The sequence below is a fragment of the Antedon bifida genome, chromosome 7 (genome assembly GCF_963402885.1).
Source record: "Antedon bifida chromosome 7, ecAntBifi1.1, whole genome shotgun sequence".
Taxonomy (NCBI): Eukaryota; Metazoa; Echinodermata; class Crinoidea; order Comatulida; family Antedonidae; genus Antedon; species Antedon bifida.
Genome location: NC_136232.1, coordinates 12,774,042 through 12,801,695, shown reverse-complemented (window position 1 = coordinate 12,801,695; position 27,654 = coordinate 12,774,042). Strand labels below are relative to the sequence as shown.

General features: G+C 31.5%; 1 protein-coding gene across 1 annotated transcript; it reads left to right on the top strand.

Moving 5' to 3' along the window:
• The first annotated feature begins 1,226 nt into the window (after positions 1-1,226).
• LOC144847800 (plastin-2-like) lies at positions 1,227-27,062 on the top strand. Its single transcript, XM_078704321.1, has 14 exons — positions 1,227-1,377; positions 9,628-9,783; positions 11,509-11,653; positions 16,086-16,194; positions 17,112-17,328; positions 17,435-17,579; positions 18,345-18,463; positions 19,111-19,185; positions 19,645-19,768; positions 20,391-20,479; positions 20,806-21,001; positions 22,145-22,254; positions 23,109-23,240; positions 24,828-27,062. The coding sequence occupies exons 1-14, from the start codon at positions 1,324-1,326 to the stop codon at positions 24,978-24,980; spliced, it is 1,824 nt and encodes a 607-aa protein (XP_078560447.1). The 5' UTR covers positions 1,227-1,323; the 3' UTR covers positions 24,981-27,062.
• The last annotated feature ends 592 nt before the right edge of the window (positions 27,063-27,654 follow it).

The following is a 27,654-nucleotide window of genomic DNA, read 5'->3' as shown; positions in this document are numbered from 1 at the left end:
TTGCTATTAAGAGGGGGGTTACTATTAGAGTAGTGGGTTACTATTACTAATCTTAAATTAGGCACCGAGCAACTCATAGTAATAATAAAACAGTACGAATAAACAAACTTTATTTTATAAACTCAAAAACACTCATTCCTCTCCCACTCGCGAGATCAACATGTTTTATCTCCTTATCTTCAAAATACGGCTGCATAAAAGTGTCTGTGACTCTAATAGTAACCCCCTATGTGTAGTGGGTAATTATTATAGATTGACTTATAAGGTGGGTTACTTTTAGAAGGGGGGTTACTATTAGAGTATGGGTTACTATTAGAAGAATTACGGTATTGGCATCTATAATAGTCAGGCCACCAATAGTAATAGCAGGAGAAACTGTAAATTTGTTTCCGTACATTTCGGGATAATTTTCGGGATACAGTAGGGATAAATATTTTTAGCGAGACTCGAACGGTAGATGATTAAACAAATCCGAAGACTCTCAGTTTGGAGGCTGCAGAATTGCATGAATCATAAAAATACTAAACAAAGTGGTGAAAACAGCGTATATTTATGTGCAATAGCCTAATTGAGACATTCATAACCATCATTTTCGATCCAATTTTTGGTCAAAGTGGATAACTATTATGTTACATTAAAATTGAATATTAAAAAAAAAAAATTTAAGAATTCTTTTTTCAGGGGGACACTAATACATCTTTAATTGAGACCTATCAATCATCAATCATAAATTAATTAATGTTATTTTATTTAATATAATTTTGTTTTATAATTATTATTATATCTTAATGTATGTATAAGAAAAACTTACATCTGTATTAATTGAGAGTAGAGAAACAAATATTAAGCATTATTATGCATATTATATAAAGATAAATATTATTTACAAACAAATGAATTTTTATAAGAAATAAAAGTGGGTAAAATCCCCACAAAAGAGAAAAAAAAAATCATAAATTAATTAGTTTTCTTTTAATAGCTCCATTGTATTTATATGATCTCCTGACCGTATCAGTTGTAAGTTGTATATTGAAGAAATTATAATCATTGATTCCGAATTTAATCAATATGCCTTTTTCCTGGCGTTTACACTCTGTTGGGATGGGACAGTTACTACCGTACTTATGTAGGGAATCCCTTATGTATAGCGCCGCTTTGCGGAAGTGCTATAGATATTATAAGCAAGGAGGAAGCTCTAATTGCTAGCTGGCTACTAGCTGGCAAGATTTAACAGGAATCAGACAGGTGGTTGAGTTACTTAGCCCACTGGTTTAAAAACTATAGTTGTTTACTTTGTTAGTCAGCTCAAATCAAGGCTTTAAGATGGCTGAAATTAGTGATGAAGCTTTAGCTGAATTAAAAGAAACGTTTGCAGAGGTATGTGTTCTTTGATTTTCTTTTTAACTACTAATGTAGGCGGACTCCATCTAGGCTTGGCCTTTTTGTTTCGACAACGAGGAAGTAAAGAGTTCAGTCTGAGTCAGGCTGTTGAGTCTGTGCTTATTGTATGTAGAGTATCTCTAGGAACGCATACTGTAGGCCGAGGCCTAACATTATGTTTAACAAAATAATGGAGTAACATTTTTGTTTCTACTAAATTGACGTTTAGATCGATTTAATGCTTTATATTGGTGCAGCCCTGGCCGCCCAACCTATTGATACTTATTCATTGTAGCCTTGCTATTTGGTGTCAGCCAGAAGGGGGAGCCAGCTATCAATCAAAAAGGGTAGTAGAGTAATAAATGAATTTTCGTGGACCCATATTGTACCGTATTTGAAAGTATATATTGGACCAAAGGAAGGATATGAGATTTTGTGTAAATTGTCCGCAATTGAATCCTTTATTTTATGCAGTTACCTATGTCCAGATTTGTTTTCAACCATTATATAAATTATATTTCCTTGGTATTGTGTTTACCTTTAAAGTCCTCCGTCTTTAGTTTTATATTATTATCAGTGGATAAAATAAAGTGGGGTTCAAACATCCAATCCGGGGTGATTAGGCCTACCACAAACAAATAACAGTTCAGGGGTAATGTAATGTACAGTTGTCAAATTGGAAAAACAAAATATTGCTGAAATTGTTTTGGTTTTCATCTTTAACCAGTGGTAAGGGTAACCTACAATTATCATAAACTGTATATTACATTATTTTTGTACGCATGGTTTAATAACAATAATTTAGCAGAAATTAATGATTCAATATTGTTAATGATTAATGTTACAGTCTATTTGGCTTACTTTTATTGATTATCAAAAGAATTTGGACAGGACTACTAAGCATAGAGATACAGTATATCTCTATGATCTAAGTTAAAAGTTCTTTCACTTTCTGTTTTTTTTTTGTTCTTAAAATTAGTTAAAGAGTGAAATTGCCACTTCTGAAACTAAAGTGAAAATCATAATGTTCCATATAGTAACCAAACCAGGAAGTTAAGTTAAACATTTGAAATGTACTGTAGTTCCTTGAGATACTTTGATTCAGTATTGTAACAATACAATGCCTACATAGAATAACAACAATGAAAATTAATTTAAATACATACCAAGGGACCTTGCAAGCCTACAGTGATTTCCTTTTTCTATGTGAACTTCTTTCTTTGATAACATTTCCCATAGTACAGTATATTAGCATAAGCCACTCACTGTTAAACAGCAGTGGTGGCTTAAAAATATAAAAATTGTTACCGTATCCGTATCACGGATTAACCCGTATCAATAATATTTATTATTATTTATCGTATACTTATTTTGTACAAAGCACTGTGATACAGTATAATAATTTAAAAACCTAACCTAACCTTAACCCTAACCCTGTTGATTAGTTATTTATTGTGCAGCCTACTGTATAGTTACCACTTTTTGGGACAAAAAAACTTTATTAGAAGGTCTGGTTATTTTATCATGCATAAACTGTTGACTGGCATTCAGTGCAGGTGTGTTTGTGCCTGTATTATTTTTTGCACAGCACTTACAGTGTACAGTGAATTCTCTTAATGGTTTTAAATTTAGGAATATTTGGACTTCAAGAAAAGTCTGTATTAGGAGAGTTTTTAGTTTAATTTCAGGGAGTCCAAGAAAGTTGACAGTAGCTACAGCGGGACGATTCAGCCCTGAGACGATTCAGCCCTGGGACGATTCGGCCCAAATATTATTTTCAAAGAGACTAACTGTATGAGGTAGTACTACTAGGGATAGAGATGCAATAAAGCAAATATTTTGAAAACATTGTCGAAAATTTTTTTTTTTTTTTAATCATGCGAACGATGTAAACAAGTTATGCCCTCTGTTGGCTGCTTGGCATCTAAAGTGAGACGTTTCGGGATTTTTCGGCCCAAAAGTGGGCCGAATCGTCCCATTAAAAGTGGGCCGAATCGTCCCGGGCCGAATCGTCTCAGGGCCACAACAGTGTACAGTTTATAAGTTTAGGACATCGTTCTTTTCCCATACCGTACCCCTTCTACTTTCACTCCCAACTCCATACCTACATTTCTTATTTTACAAACAGGCATATTATAAATAACATTTGAAAAAGTGGTTTAACATCAGCCTGATATTGTCTTTGTCTCTCTCAAACTTTTGATTAATGCTGAGATGAAATTTATACTTCTGGTTTCAGTTTCACTGATTGAAATATCTATTTGATACTTTTTTTTTCTTTTTGCTCGTTTCACGATAGGTTCTCTTTCTGCTACTGAGTAGATAAGTAGAGAATTTTTGAAAAAGCATACAGACAAGGTTGTTAATTTGTCATAATTTTTGTGAAGATATGATCACAAATAGTTTTGATATTACTCATAAATTACCAATTTCTTTGCAACTCAAAAAATAAAAAACATAACTAGTCTTTTAAAAGCCTTTTTTTGCTATAGTTAGTAGCTTTAAAGTAAGCTGGTTTGTGTCCCAACACAACTTCATTACGCACATGTTTTGTAGTAATTTTAACAAGCCTAGTCCATAGAGATTATTATTCACTATAATATCTCTATTCCTAGTCCAATACGCCAATTGTAGGATCTGATATTCAAATTGTGCCTGGCTTCCTCTGTTTGATCCAGGTTATTCTGTTAAACAGGAAATGATCAGGGATCTCCTTCAAATTTGTAAGCTTAAATGGTAGTATACCGCTTCTACTGTACTAACTTCATTTCCCTTTTTTGAACTGTTTAGGCCTAATACTATTATAATTTTCTGTTCGAATTTCCACTTGGTGAGCCTATAAAAGTAGGTTATTGGTCCCTTGATAGCTGCAGAAAAGGCAGCCATATTTGGGTGCATTTACACAATTTGTAATTCCAAAATGTTCTCAGATATCTCATTCTTTTTAATAAACATCAAGTTTTTGAATTTATTGACACCTTTGGGCTGGTAAAATATGTCTGTCTGATAATCGAAATGTGTTTTTAATGGTCGAAAAAGAATTGGGACCTTTTGGACCTAAAAAAAGTATTTTTTTTAGATAGTTTTCGGTTTTCAGAGAGTCTGGTAATTGTGAGAGTTGACTGTTATATAATAAATTTATATAAAGTATTTGATTATAAACATCATTCATCGAGATTTAAACAATTTTTTTAAACACAGTACAGAATAAATTATTAACTGAATGTTGTGAATTACCATAGTTTGTGTTTGCTTTCATTTCATAAGAAGAATAATTTGACCATATATGGTGAGGTGAAAACATAAATAACAGTGAGTCATTAGAAAAAGAATTAGTGTGAATGCTGATAGCATTAGAAAAGATTTTAGTATTAGAATCGTGAAAATTCTAAAGAAAAATGTATAATATTTGACCCTTGAAAGTGTACAGTTCACGAACAACCTAATCCACATTACAAATTTACAAATCTTGGGAATTAAGACTGCAAGAGTAAAATCATGAATCTTTTCCATATTTAGATTCTTTTTCAAATAGTGTCAATTACTCAATTCAGAAGTATGTATTGTGAATTAAAAAGCTATATTTCTAAAAATAGAATACCCATCACAAAATCGTTTATCAACAAAACAAAGTGTGATGCTATGTATTTTTGTGTTGAAAAATATTCTATATGAAAATATTAAAAGAAATATGCACACACTATGCAATTTTGTGTATTTGATAAAGGGGCATTCCACAGTATTTGGTCCGTGGGTTTAAAAATTTCATTTACTGATTTTGATGTAACTCTTGGCCATTTCTCAAAGTAGACATGTTGAAGTTTATTAAATAACATTTTTTTTATTTTTCTGATATTGATTTTTTAAGTTATTGAATATTAAATATGAAAAAGTCATATTTGGCGTTACGGACGGGACATTTTTAATCCTATTTATTTCATAAACTATGCATCTTATTACTGTTTTTTCAACAGATATAGTTACTTTATGTCTCAATAATACATAATCAAGTATTTAATTAAAATGTTGTTGTTTATTAATTTCATACATCCATTTCAAATTCATAAATGTCCCGTCCGCGACGTTTTAGGCGGTTTTTTTACATTTATTTTAAAAGTAATGATGCAAAAATCTTGATATTTCATTTTCTCCTCCTGAGGACTATATCTCATTATATTATGAACAAATTTTTTGACAATTTTAGATTTTGATGAAAATATCATATTTCAAAAATATATTGTTACGGACGGGACATTTTTGTTACGGACGGGACGTATCATTTAAATCCTAATTATTTCACAAACCATGCATCTTTTGAACATTTTTTTGCCAGATATAGTTACTCTATGTCCCTATTGTACATATTCAAGCATTTTATAACACATATTTTGTTTATTCAATTTCATATATACATTTCAAAATTCATAATTGTCTCATCCGCGACATTTAATATAGTTTTACGGTGTTTTTTACATTTCAGTTAAAAGTATTGATACCACAATTTAATATTTTGTTTTCTCCTTTTAAAACTATATGCAATACATTATAAACAAATATTTTGAAACTTTTGGTGAAAATATCATATTCAAAAATATATTGATGACATTTTTCGTAGGCACGGGATAGAAATTTTTGTTAAGGACGGGACATATCATTTAAATCCTTTTTATTTCATAATAAAACCATGCATCTTGTTAACATTTTTGCCCATAAATATACTGCAGTTACTTTTTTTTCAAAGTAAGCTCCAATTATTCATAATAAAGTATTTTATTAAAATTGTTTATTAATTTCATACTTGCATTTCAAAATTCATAATTGTGACTTCTGAGACATTTCGATTGGGGGTTTTTCCTCACTTGTGTTTATTGAAGTAATGGCTTTAAAATTGTTATTTAATTCCTAATTTTAAATCTTAATTTTCAACTCCTAAGGATATTAAATTGCAATAGATTTATTTTTATAATTTTATTAAAAAAACATTACTATCAAAATTTATTGAATGTTACGGATGGGACATTTTTTTTATGAATGTTGTAAGATTTAATGTTGTAAGAATTAAAAAGTGTTTTTGTACTGTAGGCTGAGAAGTACTGTACAAAGGTGTTAACTGTTTATTAATCACAAAACATTGTGGTCTGTATTTAAAATAACAATCCACAAAAGAACAATACCGAAATCCAATAAAACATGACCAGTATGAATGGGAGTATTGGGTGCGGTCATCGCTTTGTCGATTTCATTGTTTGGTGAATTTGCAACCAAGAACCTTTTATAAATCAGATACTAAATAATTAAGATTGAATTTTAATAGAAGTAGGCCTACAGTTATTAAATCCAAGCAAGGATAGAAGAAAATTTCAGATGCAACTTGGATCCACTAACAAATTCAGACGTCAAGCGCCAACGCCAATTTTTAAAGATTCGCCTTAAATGTGTTAATATCTTGAAGTCTTGTTTAATATGCCAAGCATAACTTTTATATTAGTGTAAATAAATATTTTGATAACATTTTATAATATTTTTTCTCGTTATAACTCTTTGAATAATTAATTTTATAAATAATATTTCATATTTATGAATTTTAATATTTTCACTTGACATAAACTTTTAAACAGTGTTTCAAAGGTTGAATTATATTTTGATTTGTAAATAAAAGATTACATTGATGTAAAAAACTTATTTTTAAATTTTTTTAATAGCAAAATTATACAATTTTTAAACGTGGACAAAGTTGTCCTGTCCGCGACGTTAGAAATGTCCCGTCCGTAACGACATATAAATCATATTTATTAATAAATTTGCAGTTCAATTTTTATAATAAACATTCAGTTATCTAAAACAACTATCTGGCAACATAATAATACAAAACAAATTTTAAAATCTCTTTTAAATGAGGAGAAATATTACAATACGTAAACCTTCTCAAAAGTCATGTCCATTTGCCGTCCCATCCGCGACGCATACAATTTTCATAATAAAATTTTTTTTGTACAGTCTTTTTTCTTTTTTTGACTTTCACAATAAACATTGGCCATATATGTATACATTTATTCTACTTTGAATCTTGTATTCTTTTTTATTTCTAAGATATGTCTAGTTATATTCTCAAAAATGTCCCGTCCGTAACAAAAAAATACCTAAAACAATTTAAAAAAAACATATATTATTAATGCTAAATGCAATTATAATTAGTGCATTAGAACCAAAAGTGTATTAGATTGTTGAAAGGGTACTGGGGAATGTTTGTCTTTAAACATTAAAATGTTGAATGTTAAAATGATGAAGTTTACGATATAATAAATAAATGATGAACACAATATGCTATGTACATTAATAATTTACTTTTATAAGAAAAGCACTTAGCTATATAGCATGATCTCATTACAATGAAGTCCTCGCTCAGAAAGTGGAAAATGAAAGCAGAATGTGGGGGAATAATTGTGTCTTGTGCTAATTCCAATACACTAAAGAGTATCCCCCTACTCTTAAAAGATGCTCTGGGGCAGATGATGTGTCCAGTTTTACTTCCTTAGACTTGTTGTTACCACCAGAACTAATGATCGCGAGGAAGCAATGAATGTGCCAAGTTAATTTGTTGAAGAACAGTTTTTGTAGTCTAATGATCTATGTTTACAGTCGTTGTTTGAAATAGCTCAGTAAACAGCAGTTACTGTATGCAAATATTTTAAAACCCTTGCACTGTTACTAAGTAGTGGCCTTCAGTGAGCATAGTTCATGGATTGGTATACTGTATGCACATACAGAGCACAGAAATTAGGTCAAAACATAGTCAAAACATCACCATAATTACTGTAGTTTACCTACAGTACCCTTTCTCTTCATAGTAAACTGAAGGTTTTAAATCAATAGTTCTTTTTTGGATTATGCTTTTAAATTACAGTATTTATTCGAATATTCGCACCGCTTTGAATAAACGGCCATATTTATTGCCTCAAACCCAAAATACTGGACTGTGCTATGTTCAGATTGCTAGAAAAAGTATTAAACTAAACATCCATTTATGACATATGCATTAGAGGTAATAAATTCTAATGCATTTGTGGACTTGTGTGGGAAGTATTTGTTTATATTGACAGTGCTTGACCAGATTATAATGGTTGTTGCAAAGGCGTGGTAATATACTGTGTGTAGAGCTGTTTGTACACTGCAATCACATACAATACAAGCTGATTTGAGATCAGTGGCAAAAGAACCTGTTTTATTGAATCTAGCAGTAGAAGATACACAAAATGGGAATCCCAAAATGCTGGGCATGCTAAACATGAAGAATTTAAAGAGTTTTTTTTTCATAAACAGGATGTTGTGATGTGATAATGACATGTAGAAATAAAAACAAATTTAGCAATTAACTACTGTATAATTATTATTATTATTATTAATTTAGGTGTTCTAGAATTTGATTTACAGTACAGTTAATAGCTAGTCCTAACTTAAAACCTTGAATATGTTTTGGTCGACCAGATTCATACTGTAGCTTGCATAATCTACAGTACTATACTGTTTAGTTTGCACCACAGGTTCTTTTGTTATACGAAAGAAAAGAGACACAAACTACTACCTGTAATGTTTATTTTGTATTCGCTTGATTTAATAATCACTGTACTGGAATAACCAGCCCCTTTAACCAAGTGACAGATATTGAACACAAGCTTTAAAACCATGTCAATTTAGGGCCTATTCTTCAATGAAATTAAATAATGTCTTATAAGTTATCCTTGATTTTGTTTTTCTTGACAGCAGAAACTGGATAGCTTCAAATAACAGGAACACTGGATAAATAAGAAAATAATAATTTAATTAATAATTTAATTTTAATAAGTTTTATATGAAACCCAAGTTATGATTGCCCAATGCAGGAGAAACCCACTTTTACAGCAAACCTCCAAAACCTCTACAACAAAACAAACATACATTTTCGGCCAACTGGCATAGTGCCATTTATCATGATTTATTTTGTGCGAGAATACTAATTCCGATTAGTGATTTACTTTAGAACTAAATTGTCTTTGCCACATGAACCTGTGGCTCAAAAACTTGGTCCAATACCATTTCCATCCCGAAGGCCTGACATCCACCCCACCCCGCTTTCCATCCCTTTTTCAATCCTAACAAGCCTTGCAAATGCCTTAACTATTATTATTACTACTACTTTATTAATCATGATTATTTTATATTTATTACACTACAGTAGTTTTTATACTTATTACTTTATTTTCTTTTTAGCATGATGTAGATGGAAATGGACACATTACCAGTAAAGAGCTAGGAAATGCTCTGAAAGCAGCCGGTGAAGATCTCCCAGGCTATCAACTTCGCGAACTTATTGCAGAAATTGACTCAAATAAAAATGGAACCATTGAATTCAATGAGTTTATTGAGGTGAGTATAGTTTCATGTATAACATAACAAGTCTATCCTTGCCATTTGATTGGTTATTTACGTAGACTTGTTATGTTACATGTATCACATGCCATTCAGTAATACAATATTTCAAATTTGTTTGCGTGAATCCATCAGAAAACAAAATTGCTACCCTTTTCACTACAATTTCATTGCATGTCTGCTGAGCTCTTCAATGAATGAATATTCGTGAACGTGTGTGACTTATTTCCTGAGCTTTGATTGGTTGAAATTGTTTAGAACTTAAAATTCGTCCGAAAAGGATTTGGAAGATGGAAACATACATAGTGTATAAGCTAATGCTTTTGATTCACGCTAACAAATTCGCCTAGTTGATAGTATGTATTTATTTAGTCAAAACTGTCAAATTAATATCGTTATCACAATTAATTATCATTTTTCCCGTTCAGTAGAACTACAAAAAGATGTGTAATATGTAATTAAACCATTTTAATTTTAAACCTCCATGATTAAACAATTTTCATTTTACCTATCTAACTAGTAATACACACAGTTTATATTTGTTGTTTGTATGGGGTACTTAAATACTTATGATAACTAGAAAGCCACTCCGAGAGTGCATACAGTACCTCCGCCTACTGTAAAATTCTTAAATTGTGTCTTAATGCTGTGTGTGATTTAGACTAATTTCACTACAAGCATGTGTATGCGAGTTTGGTGTGATGGTTACAGTATATAACCAGCCTTTCAACTAACAATAGCTTCAGCCGATTAACAATAGGACAGAAACGCGAAAAACAAACGAATGAATTTGAAAAGAAATAGGTTTTTTAAACTACTCGCATAAAAAAATGTGTACATTAAATCTAATTATGTTTTAAAATTACAAACCACAAATTATAATTTTTTTGAACAAGTAGTTGTGGAGAAAATGCAATTTTAGTTTACTTGTTACTTTAAGACTGCTCGTTGGTTTTTGAAAAATTCTTTTAACACTAGCAGGTCTGAAAATATTTCTAAAAAGTGGTCCAGAATTAGGACCGTGGTCCGGATTGCCTCCAAAATGTAATGGAGTGGTCCTTGACTGCATATCTATCTGTATTTTCATTTTGGGAAAGATCTTGTAATTACTTCTTGAGTAATCCTGCTAACAAACAAACACACGCGATCGATTACATATACCTCCTTCCTTGGCGGAGGTAAATAAACATCTGCAGTACTATGGAACCACTAAACTGACAGACCCCTAGACTCGGTGGGATATCCTACCTTATGGGAAATGTTCCAAATAAGCACAGCATCTTGACGTTTGTTCTCACCTATACTTGTGAATAATTCACTTAAATGAATTATAAAAACAAATTATATAAATACTAAAAATGTAAATTAAATTGAAAATTACCTACCATTTCAGAAATATGATATGGTATCAAACATACCAATGAATTTAGTACTGAGAACACCTGTAAAGCAATGATTTCTGTATATTTTTAGGAACTTTAAAGCTTCTTGTTGCCAAAAACTACTCTCATTGTGAATCTTGATTTTTCCAGGTGAACTTCGTAGGGAGTTATTGAAAGCCCAAGATTTTATTCTTAAATTGGAATAAACTTTCTTCAATTTTTATACTTCTAGCTCTAACTTTCAACCTGTTTTTTGTATCGATTATTTTGATTGGAATTGGATTGACATTTTTATCTATTTAATTCTTTTTTGTCTAATTTGAATATGATATCTCAACAGATGTTCAAAGGTCTTAAAAGTGGTCAAGTTTCAGCGCAATTTGGCAAAGCCATTTCTCCCAAAAGTGGAATTGTGTCCAATGAAGGTAAAGCAGATGCAGGAGGAAAACATTCCTACTCAGATGAAGAAAAAGTTGCTTTTGTTGGTAAGTACATCAAGCTCTTCTCTCTATTCCAATATAATAATAATAAACATTCTATATACTGTACCTCTACCTATACTGTTACGTTGAGTTATACCTGATTCAACGATATTACAGGAAAAGAGGTTATATAACAACAACAACAATCGTGAAAATCTGAAGCCGAGTTAAAAAACGATATGATTTTTAAAACTGACCAATCAATTGGTTCACAAATTACGTCATCATAGTTTGTGAAAAAAATATGTACTATGCATCTACAATTCGATGTTTTTCCCTTTTTTTTCTACACATTTAAGGACTGATACTGTATTACAAAATCAAGTCAAACTAAATTATAATATAAACATGTTTGTCTTTAGTGTAAGCCAAGATTAATATATCAGCGAAAACATGTCATAGGCTGGGCATTAAAACCCATAACTTTTTCAAATCCTTATACCGGCTTGGTTGCGTGTGACCAGCCTTGGTTTTGTCCCAGTAACTCGCGAAAGAACCATGAAAACCAAGAATGATCACAAAAATATGTGTAAATATTAACAGTCCGGCTCGATCATTGTTATTTTTTCCAACTTTAACGATTTGAATATTTAACGCAACTCACCGTAACACAACGTCGATTGGAAAACAAGCTTTAGGGTGTCAAAACTACCTACCTCGACCTCTACGTGTATACACCACTGTGTATATAGTAGGCCTACTCTAGCTTTGTAAACTATGACATGTAAATTTCATTCAAATACTAAGCTTTCTTCTGTAAAGTTAAATTCAGTAGTATGTTAATTTGTAACCCTGAATATGTATTAGTTTTATTATAAAACACAATGCACTTTAATAGCAAGAGAGGAAAGTACTAATCCTAGATCAAGGATATTTATTAACTAAACACATCCTGATTTAAAAATCTTAGAAAAAAAATATACAATGATAATTTTAAAGTATTCAGTTATTTTAATCTTATGTGTGTTTGTATTTAATAGTTTAAGGAATTTTCACCATCCACTTTATAGAGCTAACATGTATAGTACTGCTGTACGTCCACTCCATGAAATATCTTCTATTTCTAGGCTGATCCCAAAAACAAGAAACCCTTTCAGAACTATGATTTCCATAGTCTTGAAATATTTCCTTTTTCAATTTAAAATACATTAGAAAATCATTCGAGATTTTAGGAGTAATGAGTGTAGTGTAATTGACTTAATATTATAGTTACCTATATCAGGAAATAGTTGTATTTTCTATCAAATCTGAAGGAGTTGTTCAACTTCCTCCATTGCCTTTTATAGTATTCCTTTTTATGATGTCGACATTGATTTAAAAAAAAATGTACTATTGTTATCAGGATTGGGTAACAGTTCCACCAATCAAATCTCTTTAAACTTGTCTCATATGTCTATTATTATAAATACAGTCATACTGTATGCTACTACTGTAAGAAATAATATCAACTGTGATAGTAGTTTATGCCATAATTGGCAATATGTAGAAATTGTTTCAAAATATTGCACAAATTCAATCTTTCAGGTGGTTTATGGCAATCCCTACAATTGTTGACGTTTTGTAAAAATAATGCATTTTTGCATAAAACTTTTAGTCTTTAAAAACATTAAACCAGGTCATTCCTTGTCTTAGATGTACGTTTTATGGTAATTTATGATAAAGTGAGAAACAATGCACTATCTACTGTAAGTAGTTCGCGGTAAATGTCCTGTCATGTACGGTCCTAGCCTACAGTAGGTAGGATTAGTTTTGTAGGTAAACGACAGTAACGTACGAACATCGTACGCTAGCTATAGGCCTAGCCTGACGTTAATGCCTTTCTGTTTTTGTCAGAATATGTATGCAAATTGGGGGAAACCCGGTATTTTCGCTGAAAAGTTACGATTCTTCCATTTATTTTGGCCTTCATGATCGATCGAAAGTAGGTGAATCACAGAAGAAAAACTAAAATATCAATCCGTGTGCAATGCATGTTATTTGGGATTTATAGCGGGCCGCCAAAATATTAGAATCAACTTGTTTTCACATTTTTAGCAGTTCAAAGACGAAAAAAGTTATCGCACTAGGACAATATAGTATTTATTTTTACATTAAATGTAGTTTGTGACCTTAAATTAGATCTAATAAAGATAAAAGGCTACACAACAAAAATTGTATTTCTTGATCCTGGAATGTTTATAAAATTTTTTTTTTATAATTGAACAAAGCAAAATTTGCATTGTTTTCAATTGGAAAATGGTCTATGGAGTAGTTTACCTACCTGTAGGCCAATTTGATAAGAACATGTTTAACTACTTTTGGTAGATACAGTATGCCTCATGCTGGCATCTAACCATCTTCACCTTTGTCAATTGTTCTAATTAGAATTTAGTATCATTTCAAACATTTAGAATATTTTTGTCATAACATAAAAAACTAATTATGTGATTCTTGTTAGACAGGAAGAATTAGTAGGCTGGGAATACTAATGGCGATAAGCGATAATGCTTAATAAGGCGTAACTCTGCTGAAAAACTCTGTCTGCACTATCAAACAAGTTTGACGAATAATTGTGATGTGCCCAAATATGATAGTAATATAATATGACATCATCATGCCCAATGTATTGGCACATATCATTTATTATCAGTTAAAATGTGCGAGTTTTGCAGTATGGAATTTTGCGACTTGAATATTAATGGCTACTATAGCACAAACAATGGCAGTCATCAAAAACTGATTCCTTGTGTGAATTCATGCATTAAGTAAACAAATTATAGTAAATCCAAATAAATAAAACACACACTACAGTATTCAAATACAAACATGTGGTGGATAGGATAGAATAATGTACAGTAGTGTTTTTCTATTTTTTATGTAACTAGAGGGTGAGCTCGCTTGCTCGCTCCCCCTCTAGAAAGTGTAGACGATGGTTCTCGGAATGATATATCAATCGAGTAAAAAGGTTTTAGTAGGACGTTCTCCGTGTACGTTTTCTGTTGGTTACCATTTTTTAAAATGCTTGACATTCGTAAAACTAAATCTACTCTGTTTCACAGTGTCTTCGATCATTAATAAAATGTTAAAGTATAGTGTTTATTGTTTGGTAGGGCCCTTATAGGGCGGAGGTGGGGAGGCGGAGTTCATTTGAGGGAGGTGCTTATTTGAGGGATATGTTTAATTTTTTATTTTTAATAATTTGGTAACATTTAGAATCCAATAATATCCTCTAATAGATATGAAAAGTGGTAAAAAAGAATAACAAAATGCTTGGTAAATTTAGATAACAGTGCGATGAATTCTAATACAAATAGTATAATTATGTGTTATTATATTATAATACAATATTGTGTGTATAAATGTGGATGGGCGTTTATTAGATAGTTGGGTTGGAGTGGGGGAGATTATTTTTCAAAGTGATGTTTAATTGGGGAGGCGTTTATTCAAATAAATATCATCCTAATAATTAATACATTATTTAATTTAAACATCTTTTGAAACTAACTTTCGCGACAGAGTGGGCCGTTTCGGCCCAAGAAGGAAAACGTTTTAGACGGCTTGCAACATGGGCAGACATCCCGGTCCTAGCGGGAAACAGATAGTCTACAGTACAGTTATTCCTGTCAGCTTACTCAATAAAACTCGGCTATCAGGATTTCACTCGATTTTAAACAAAATGTATTATCATCAGATCTGTAATTTCATTACTATTCTCCACAATATGGTTCGATCCGAAAATAAACAAATAACTAAAATGGCTATAGCCACTAACGACCAACTTAGCTGAAACCAGGTAGTTGCAAGGTGAACTCGTGAACTCATCGTGAACCCAGAAATTACTTTGACCGCGTACAATTGAAATTGAGTTGAAAATCTACCGATGAAATCAGAAATTTTGTTTTAAAACTCTTTATAATATCTCCCTAAGATAGAAATATGGAACAATATTGTAATAGTGAAAACTAATGTTATCAAATTTACATTTTGCGGTACATCTGAGATAGATCAGGTAGGTATCCAAGGCAGAGATTTGTCCCGAAGTTTTTCCATTGTGCTCGCCTATGTCAGAATTAACCATAATTTATATATAGATGTATGCAAGAAATGTGTTAACAAATATGAATGTTTATTCTTGGTAGAATGGTAAAATAATTTGTGAAAAAGTGAAAGATAAAAGGTTATATCATTTATAAATAAATGAATGACCAGGCACACTATAGACTTTTTCATGGAGGTGATCAAAATCACTCTTTAGTCGATTCACCAGTTGGTAGTTGGAATAATATATGAATGAATATGTGAAGTGCAATTCACAGGAAGACACTGTTTATGTGGTTAATTTATGCAAGCGTTCACTTTATTGTTCTGAAACATGTGAAGAAAAGAAAATTATTCTATAATTAACCCAACAGTTTTGAGTATTTTTGACATAAATGGACTCAATTTTTTTTTTCAGATTACATCAATAGTCAGTTAAAGAGTGACCCGGAGGTAGCCAGTTACTTACCAATCTCAGAAAAAAATAATGATTTATTTGAAAATGTTAAAGATGGAATTATTTTCTGGTAATTATTATGTAATTTTTATAACCACTACTTCTTACAGTTTAGTTACAGTAACAGAAAACTGAAAACAATAATGTGTTTTCAATGATAATTAAGTGAGCCAATCTGAGCTGCTAAAGCAGGATATCATTAAAAATTCTCCATTTTTTGTCCATTGTACACTATTTTTGTTAAAAATGGGATTAGAGAGGGTAAACCTAATGTAACTGTTAGAGATGTACTATGCCCCCAAAAATCATGAAAAAATTTAGATTTATATTTAATCAGACTTTGAATAGGCCATTTTGTAGTTTTGAATGAAGTTATTCACTTCCATAAGAAAAAACAACTTTCAAAAACAGTTAAATTTAACCAAAAATCCATTGTCTGACCGATAATTTAACTATTTTTTGCTTTTTTTTAGGTAAATCATGTTTTGGACAACCCAATTTTTGTTCAAAGTGAATAACTATTATGTGACATTAAAATGGCATATTCAACAAATAAATATTTTTTCAGGGCGAAAAGATAACATTTTCTCTACCTGTGGATAGAAAACATGTGTCTATATACATGGCTTGTACATGACAAATTTTGCAGACATTCCAATGCTCCTGATTTCTCCTGGAGCCCCCCAAATTTTTATCCAATCTCCCAAACATTTCAAAGCTATGTATTTAATACATAATGCATCCAATTAGCTGCTAAACAAACCTGGTAAACATTAAAATGATGCTTGTGAGGTATTTCGTGATGAAATACATAATCCGTTACAATATGTAAACCCCCAAAATTGTTGACTTGGGTATTGCAATGCCTGCTTTTGAGAGATGTAAAAACTTTAGGTGCATTTTGTGTGGTTATGTGAGCTATATAATATCTATGAAATGTTTATTCAAATAGGACTATAATTAAATCATAAATCTCATCTTTTTCAGTAAAATGATAAATAATTCAGCACCGGGTACAATTGATGAACGAGCAATAAATAAGAATATGAAGGGGTTCAGATATGTGTATTTACAGCATGAGAATCTGACTCTTGTTTTAAACTCCGCCTTATCACTTGGCATATCAATTGTTAATATTGGTGCTCAAGATCTGATTGATGGTACACAACATTTGGTGCTAGGTCTGCTGTGGCAGATTATTAGGGTAAGTAATATTTTGCTTCTTTACAATGTTGATGACTCTTAATGACTCTTCATGTTATTCTTATAAATATTATTTTATATTTATTATTATATTAACCACTCTTTAGATTGGATTGTTTGCTAAAATTGACTTGAACTTGATTCCTGGACTTGTAAGGTTGTTGAGAGAGGGAGAAGACCCATCAATACTCAAGACATTGTCTCCAGAACAGCTACTTATCCGATGGGTCAACTATCAAATGGAACAAGCAGGTACATCACTTAAGAGTAACAGCTTTAATATAATAACTTATTTATAAAAATGTATAATAATATGTTGAGTTTAATAATATTATACAGATATTGCCTGCTTAGAGGTGAAAAATACATTTCCCGAAGCGCGGCGCTGATATATATAATATTATTATCAGGTAGGCCGAATAAATAATAATTCGAACGTTCAGCGCGCGGCACGTGCAAGGTTATTACCGTGAGTATTGACCAATCATAAATGGTCTTTCGTTACATCTATCAGAGGGTGAATAACAAAAGGGGGTGCGCTATGTATGCATAGTTTAAATAGTTTAGTTGATTAATTTCTTCAAGCAAGTTACGTGGCGCAGCGAGTAAAACGTTGTATCGTGATGATGTGGACTAATCTTCGAGAGTTCAAGTCTCAGTAGATGACTTTTGTTTATTTATCGCCAAAGGGTGTGTTGCCACACGAAAATTACACAGTCAATATCATCATACTCGAGAATTTACTGGATTTTATGTGTTTAATGACAGGGACACAATAATCATGCGAAAATTACTCAGTCAATATAATCGTACTCGAGAAAATATACGATTTACAATCCTTGCAGCAGTAGTCATGTGATGCAGTTTCAACCACTCACGTTCACGTATTTACATAGGCTATTTAATATAATAGTATAATAGCTGCTTATTGTATATGCACATCATTTTAGAAACAACATGTTATTTTCATGCAGCTTATAATATTTAAAAAAAGTAAAATCTTGAGGGTTTTTTTAGGTGATCCAAGACGTATCACGAACTTCAGTGGAGACATCAAAGACTCTGAAGTTTATATCACCCTGTTGCGGCAGATCTGTCCCAATGATATTAATCTGAATCCAGTACCATTAAGTAATGTAAGTCATAATATATTCAAACTATGGCACAGATTGTACAAAGCTGTCTACACTATCAAATTGTATGTGACAAAAAAAAATTTGATGTGCTCATATATGGACATGATGTTATATCACTAGCATACTTGGGCATATCACACTTTTTTTGTCAAACTAATTTAATAGTGTAAACAGAGCTTAAGAGCTTGTTGATAAAAGGTCTCAGTGACATGGTATAAGTGAAATATGCCTCAGTAGTACAAGGTGGCAGGTTCATACTCCTCCAGAGTCAAATTAAAAATTTAGTTTATAAACTACGATAGTAACAATTATGAATTCATATCTTTTTGAAATTCTCTTTTGTAGTTTATTTATATATAGACCTACATTAAAACAATTAAATAATTAAACATGGACTGTACACCTACATGTTTCTGTTATAACATTGTCTTGCAACAATTTTGCCATTAAATAGTAATAATCACCAAGCACATTAGTTAATTAAAAGGCAGTTTTGCTTTTTGTACAATTTTGTATCCGTTATTTAAAATATCACTAACTCAATTTAGACAAAAATACAGAAATGGAATAAAGAAGCTAAGTCATATTTTGAAATAACCAACGTATTATATTATTATCAAATAATGTTATAATATCTTACATCATAGAGTTTGGAACAAAGAGCTGAAAAAATGCTTCAAAATGCCAGCAAAATGAAATGCAGGGCTTTCATTACTCCTAAGGTATGCACTTTTTTTTTCATATTTAATCCATACAAATATTGATTTAAACATTTTTTTTTTTGGAAACAATTATTTTTATTATGTTGGCACTGTAACTTATTTAGCCATAAAATCTAAACAAGAAAAAAACGAATACAATTTTTGTGTGAACTTTAATGAACCTAGTATCAATGGCATAAAGGCTATGGGTGCTCACTGGCTAAACCCAGAAGCCCTGGAGCTTACAGGGCTCAGAGGTAAACAAGCAGGCATTAAAATATGTCGAAAAATACTAAAAACAAGTACACAGGTTTGTCACAGGTTGAATTGACGCTAAATACATTCCTCATTACTTTTTACATCGTTTACACCAGCCTACATTTCCCTATTTCTGCATCCCCGGTACAACTCGGGTCACACAATTCCGGATCAACAAGGTGTAAAAGGGTATTGTCTGTAAATTTGGTATTCCATTTTCAGGATGTTGTCAATGGAAATTCTAAATTGAACACTGCATTTGTTGCTAACCTCTTCAACAATTACCCAGCCCTGGATCCACCAGATGAAGATACTGTAGTTATTGAAGAAACTAGAGAGGAAAAAAGTGAGTTTAGTGACTTGTATCTTATATATACTATAATAAATTATTATATATAGGCTGGGTAATCATCAGGAATAGTCCTGAACAGGGAGATGAGCGTGCCCACCGATGAGTTTCGAGATCCCCTTGACCCGGAGGGAGAGTACCCGTCAGGGTCCCTACCTAGGGTTACAGGTCTCAGGTTTTTAGTTTTGTTTGTTGTTTTTTTCTAAATGAATTAGTGTTCCATGACCTTCTCATCAAAATTAATGTCTCTCATTGTTGTGCTATGTCAACATAATGTCAATGATGGCGAAATGTCCCCAATAATGGGGATAGCTAGGCAAACAAGTAACAAGCAAGACTAATAAAAACACATTACATATTCACCCATATTAGCTTATACCACCTTTTTCCTAAGGCCTGTCTACACTATCAAACTTTATGTGACAACAAAATGTGATGTGCCCATATATGGACACGATGATGTCATATCAATACCATATTTGGGCATATCACTACCATATTTGTTTGATAGTGTAGACAAAGCTTTAGAATTCCTTATTGCTGATACCAAACAAGAATGTATACTTTTTTTTCAAACACTAATGAAATTTACTTTTTCCTGTGCCTATTTTTCTTTCAGCTTATCGAAACTGGATGAACAGTCTTGGTGTGCGGCCATATGTAAACTACCTTTATACAGATCTTAATAATGGATTTGTGTTATTCAAGGTAAAACAATTTAGACATTTAAATGTATTACAATTAATATGACACATCCTTATTTATTTGTCAAAAACCATTGGTAACCAGTTTGAGCAGAGATCGCCTGGTGGAATATAAAGCAAAATATTTATTAATCTATATCTTTACTCATCAGGGCACTTACTTTTTATCATGTGACCCACAATCGTCCAATCAAATGACTGGAATCTATTTAGGTGTTATATAATTGAATTTAGTTATAGAAGTTATATTTTTGTCTGAGATATTGATAGGACAATATAAGTGGGAACTTTACAACAAACCATTCAAAGATTGTATAAACCTTTTTTCAGCTATTTGATGAAATTAAGCCAGGAATAGTTGATTGGAACAAAGTGAACTCATTAGCTTCTCTTAAAAAACATGGTGGGCAGATGAAAGCCCTGGAAAACTGCAACTACGCTGTAGATCTGGGGAGGCAGTTAAAGTTTTCTCTTGTGGGAATTGGTGGTTCAGACATATATAATGGTGTTCAGACACTAACTCTCGGTAAGCTCACTCATTCATATTATGCAGACGTAATATAAAATATTTTTTTACAAGGAGAATCTTAATATGAAATGTTATATTGACCTATTATACAGATATTGACTGCTTAGAAGGTAAATATAAGATTTGACATCCCCGAGGGAATGATATTTTGTTCGAGGGAATATATATTTCTCGAAGCGCTAGCTGAGAACATAATATCATTCCCAAGGGGTTGTAAAATCTTATATTTTACTAATATAAAAGGCGATATCTGTTATATTACATAGCCAACAACAAGTTGAATATCTACTGCTGGGTCGGGTGTAGCTAGGCCTCCTTTGTAATAAGCCTGCCTAGTTAGGCGTTGCATTTACCTTACCTTGCGAAGAATAATATACAGATAATTACTAATTAATGATTCCTTGGCAATAAAATATTCACTTAGGCCTAGGTCGTTTAAATTAACAGAAGAATTCCCATCAATAAGCCTACATTAATAATAATATTATTATCAGGTAGGCCGAATAAATAATAATTCATCTTCTTCGAGGAGCCGAATCACAGGATGTTCAGCGCGCCGCGCGTACCAGGTTACTACTGTGAGTATTAACCAGTCACAAACGGTCTTTCATCACATCTTGGGAGGACTAATAACGAATACCTATATATAACAAATGAGGGCGCTATGTATGCATAGTTTAAATAGTTTAGTTGATTAATTAGTTCAAGCAAGTTGCGTGGCGCCACGGATGAAACGTTGAATTGTGATGGTGTGATTTTATATGTTTAATGACAGGGACACGATAATTACGCGAAAATTACTCAGTCAATATCATCGTACTCGAGGATATATACGATTTACGATCCTTGCAGTGGTAGTCATGTGATGCAGTTTCAACCAATCATGTTCACATATTTACATAGGCTATGTAATATATGTTAATATAACGCTTTGGATCCTTCTACATGTATTCATGTGATATCATATTGACCAATAATGTTCTTATATTTACATAGGCTATGTAATATTAAAATGGATATTTTTTTGAAAATCGTAATAATTGATTTTCCAGATCCAAGTTGTGTTTTATTCATCTAATTTTGTAAAATATTTAAACATAAATAAATTCTTTCAATGCTATATACATTACTTATTTTCAGGTATGGTGTGGCAGTTAATGAGGGCATACACCTTATCTCTGTTACAAAAGCTTTCTGGTGGATCTGATGTTATCAAGGATAGTGATATTGTCTCATGGGTGAATGAAAAGGTAAGCTGACAAGCAGGTAAATTCCTTACAGTTGTTTTCAACCAGGTAATCCACCTTCCTGAAAACCAAGCAACAATTACAATCTACAGCAATTTTGTATCCTGACCTTTGACAGAGGACAAAGTGATTCTGACTGAATTTTTATACTATGACATGCAATAATGTCATCCTTAACTGCGTATTTGCCTATAATGTATAGCACCCTCTATAATTTTTAGATAAACTTGAAGATATTTGCAATTCATTAAAACTATTTTTTAACACTATATGTGTTAATATCATCTGGAAATTTTGATTTCAACTTGCACCCTTTATCATTATGTTATAATCATTTCGACCAAAGTTGTATTATTAGCTATAATGGCGCAAAACATCCACCAGTTACCCAAATTTTACCCACCCCAATAGGACAATATCGTGTTCATCGTAATAATAATAATTTTACAGAAAACTTTGTTTTTATCTTTGAATTGACAAAAAACAGAAAATCCAAAATAGCTCTAATGACGTCACATTAATATGTAAATTAGTTTTTTTTTTATTCCCAACCGTAGACCAACCTTTTTTCCACCACACACCACGAAAATGATTACAAAATTATCTCATTTAGTATTTTTTGCAATTTATTAAAATCACATAAATATCACGCATAGGTGCAGTGAAAGGGTACAACAAGAGATTACTGACATCCACCACCAACTTCAAGATTGCCAGCCTGATTAGCTTTTTTTTTTGTAAAGCCTTGTTTTACTTCAACTAGGTGCTTTTTAAATATGATAAAATATTAAGATCTGAATGTTTTAACATTCAGATCTTAATATTTTATTAAAACAAACTATTATTTTGTTTTTTAGCTGAGTTCAGCTGGTAAGACTTCAAGTATTAAGAATTTCAAAGATCCTGCAATTAGTAACAGTCTGCCAGTGATTGACTTGATAGATGCAATTACACCTAAGTCCATCGATTACTCAAATGTCGAAAAAGATGTAAGTAAAGAGGTTATTATTTTTTTATTTTTTTGAAAACTGTTACATTGTGAATTTAAACAAATTCTTTTAGAAGCCAGTGATATGATATTAACTTGAAATAATGGTATTTAATGAAGCCCTGATGAGCAATGTTTACAGTTTTCTCATTCCTAATACCCTTTTTACAAAGTAGTCCAGATCCCTATGTATTTTCGTTTGCAGATCATGGGGAAAGTGTAAACATTGTGTTTTATGAATATTTGAATCATGCTAGTTATAAAAACCTATGTTGTCGAATTTCTAACATTCATCTTTGGCCTCTGACCACAATTTGAATGTTTTGACCCATTGAAAACAAAATGGTCATATCTTTGCAATGCTTAGATTAAATGAAATAATTTATTGGAAAATTATTTGGGAGATGCATATTGATATTCGTTCTAATGGAAAAGTTTGTCCAAAAATGGCGGGAAGTATGATTTTTGACAACAATTTCACAAAAAAAAAACCTTTTATGGCCAATAGTTTTTGAGATTATAGTACTACCAGTACAAGGTCAAAGGTCAATAAAAATATTTTGGGTCATTTTCTTGAAAAAGTTCTTATTAGACTGAATAGAAACATATACCTTCAGATTAATTTGAGCCCTATTTAAAGTTTGTCTAACTGTTAGTTACAGAGTTATATGAAATGTAGGTCAAAGGTAAAAAATGAAATTGCACCCAAATCATGTTTTTACAAAATAATGCAGCGTTCAAAATTCAAAATAACACTGGTCCACCGGTTAATAGCTAGTTAGATGCATGGAGGACCAGTTAAATAGTCAAATAACAAGTGTGCTTGCCAGTTAGAATTTATATGAAATCTGACGAAATATAAATAATTTTACTCAATTCACATCTTCATGATTTCCTTACAAAATATTTCACACCTGGACTAAATATAAACAAGATTTATTGTCCGTATTTCATTTTTAGTTTTTTTAAGTGTAATGTTCAGGTACAATTGGCTGTTTATTGAAGGCCTCCCTAATAAGCTCATATTCTCTGACCAGTAAAAAAAGTAGAGAACCAGTATAAATGTAATTTTACTGGTCCTCTTGTCTAGTTAGAAAGAAGCCTTAATAATAATATAATGTGTTTGTCACTGCTCAAACTTGGTTACAACAACAAAAAGGGTATAAAGGGGAGCTTATACTTAACTCAACTTTGTCGATTAAGTGCTTCAAACAAATGAACATAAGTGACTTTAACTGAAAGTAATGCAAGATACTGTATGTCGCCAGAAGCACAGTTGAGTCAAGTCGGAACATGTCTACTTTTCTGAAATTAAAAATCATGTTACGTCTGCGGTATGGGTAATCATGATCAGTTCAATGTGAACAAGTAAGCACTTGTTCACACCGGTAAGATAACCATGACTAGTTACAATCAGTTCAATTGTCGGCATAATCGCACACGCACTACTCGTTTTCAGTACCGTTCAGTCACATAGAAGTCAACGTAAGTGCTCTAGCGCAACTAGTTCCTTTAAGTTGATTTTCAGTTGCAGGTCAATATAAGCTTAATAAGAATTTAAATTGTCTAAACATTCTTTTTTTTCTAGGACTTGCAAAATGCAAATTATGCTATTTCTATAGCTCGTAAGATCGGAGCCCGTGTCTATGCTCTCCCAGAAGACATCGTTGAGGTCAACCCTAAGATGGTTTTGACAGTTTTCGCCTGTCTCATGATAGTTGATATGCAGAAAAAGGAATAAATTTTAACATGCTCATTGCAGAAACTTTGTTACATCTTTAATACATCAAACAAAAAATACAGAAAACGACCACAATTTCAATTGAAGTATATGGTTTTTAACAACTCCATTATTCTGGGGTTATAGACATGGTAATATTTCCTTCTTTCTGTATTACTTGTTACACAGGTCAATAATGTCTCTTATAGCAGAGATAAAGAATGTACAGTAATTTGAAATAGATAAAAGCTATACTCATCCCTGGTGGTGAATGTTGTTTAACAAATATTTAATAACCACATACATTATGCAAATTTGTTATAGATATTTTTCACGCATTTTAGTTTTTTTTTTATTAAACATGCAAATTAACGAAGCTTCCAATTTAGGTCAGTAGAATATTGTAAGCAAATTGTTAGTGGTTCACAAATGGGTGCTTGCATTTTGTATTCCTTTTTTCATCTCCTTAGATAGATATGGACTTTTTGTATGAACAAATTTATATAAATACTTCATTTGAAATTATATTATACATATTACAATAAGTCGTTTTTGTTATTAGTATCTTTTATTTTTTCTTACAATAGCATATTAAGCTAGAAAAGAATGATCTATTAACAACAATCATTGCGTGGTTTATTTTTATACAAACGCAAATGCATATTTCAAGTAACCTTTTGATATTTAATACTGAGTTTTTATTTCAAATGTTAGATAATGTAGGTATTGTTAAATTAATTGTTGAAATTAAGAATGTTTCTTGAAATACCACTCTTTTCATAAGTAAGATATTTTAGTTTAGTAATGTCGCATAATATTTCCTTTATCGCACCACACAGCCCCACAGGATGTAGGTCTTTCAGTGAATGTTAGACTTGTAACAATGAGTATTCTAATTCAATGAAATGCCGAATACCACACATAATAATTTGGTCGATGTCTCCCCCAATGATATGCACTCCATAGCCCTCCTCGTAACAAGCCTTCTTGGCCGGTTCTTGAAGGCCTTGGTCTAAATCATAGATTCCTTTTAATCTTGCATTGTTTGAGACATACAGTAGGCCTACTCCTGATAAAAGTAACAGAAATTACAAGTTTTATTGACTTTTAATCTGATTGACTGATAATCAGTGGTTGTTTCTGAAAGGACAGATTTAAACATTAGAAAGAAAACTGGTCCTTCTAATCAGTTTTAATATGATATTTTCAAAACGATTGCAATTTTAATACCATTAAGGTCGCATTTAATAAATCAATTTTGGTTTGTGGTTTTTTAATTCTTTTTTTTTCTATTCATGCAATTAAATTGATATGTAGGTTTGCACCAGCAATATAGATTTTTAATCAATACAAATCAATATGTATATTAAGCATAAGTACTTTAACAGATAAAGGCTATAGTTAATATTTTTTTCTACATATTTGTATTATTTCTGATTTATCTTATATTTTATATAATTAACAAATATCGTTATCTGTATAATTGGGGAATTGTGAATAATTATAGATTTATTTGAGTATATACAAATGATTTTTATTTTATTAGTTTAATTGGTTTTCTTGTACTGTATGTTATAGCTTATTACCGTATTTATTTGAATAAACTCCCTGCTATGAATAAGCGCCCACCCCCACCTTAGAACATAATTTGGAATAATTTATTTTCTCGAATGACTGCCAGACCGCCACATGCATAATATACACACTATTGTATTACAACGCATTTCTATTTGTAGTAGAATTCATTGATTGACATTATCTACAATTTACCAAGCATTTTACTGTGTTTTATCATATGTGTTTAATTGTTGTATTTTTTCATATCTAGGTGGTAATTTACTTATTTAATTATACATTATCATATTACGCCTCACCCGAATAAACGCCTCCCTCGAATAAACTCTCCGTAAAAACACTCCCGAACAATAAACGCCCCGGACCGTTTATTCGAATAAATACGGAATGTCTTCGAGTTTTGTTGCTGTTGGCCTATTAGGCCTTATAATGTTACCAGTCGTAGAATAGTTGCACACATTCATTTGATGCATATGCTTCAATATATCGTTTTGTTGATTATTCTTCTAAATAAATAATAAATAAAATACAATTTGTGTCAGAAGATTACTAAAACTTTGTCTGTTTGAAATATTAAACTCATTCTATTACACTAGATTTGCTTTAAAATAGATAATAGTTTGGGTATATTGTACTGTATAAAATATATACATTTTTAAAATATTATTTATATTTTCGCGCCGCGCATTTAGGTAGTTATATCCACGAGGACAGAAGCATTAGGAAATTGTATCACGCGGATAGTTTACTACTGCTTAATAAATAGGAATTTGTAAACTCTGATTAGACATGCTCAAACCCTAAAGCAAGTCTTGAAGAAGAAAGTCTATGAGATGTATGCAGACAGTAGTGTGTAGACCTACCCCGGAATAATAATATAATTTAGTTTAAGATTATATTTTTCTTCTGTACATCAGTAGGCCACGGGCTTTGTTCGGAAATAAAAGCTGATTGAGTGCGGATTTAATTAAAAAATTTATACCGTATACTAAATTAATTACAGAATGAAAATTGAATCCATAATATACAAATCCTCAAAACAATCATGTATTTAATACCCGAAAGACCATGCTTTATGATTAATATAGCATTTCAGACTATATTTTACGTTACACAAAAC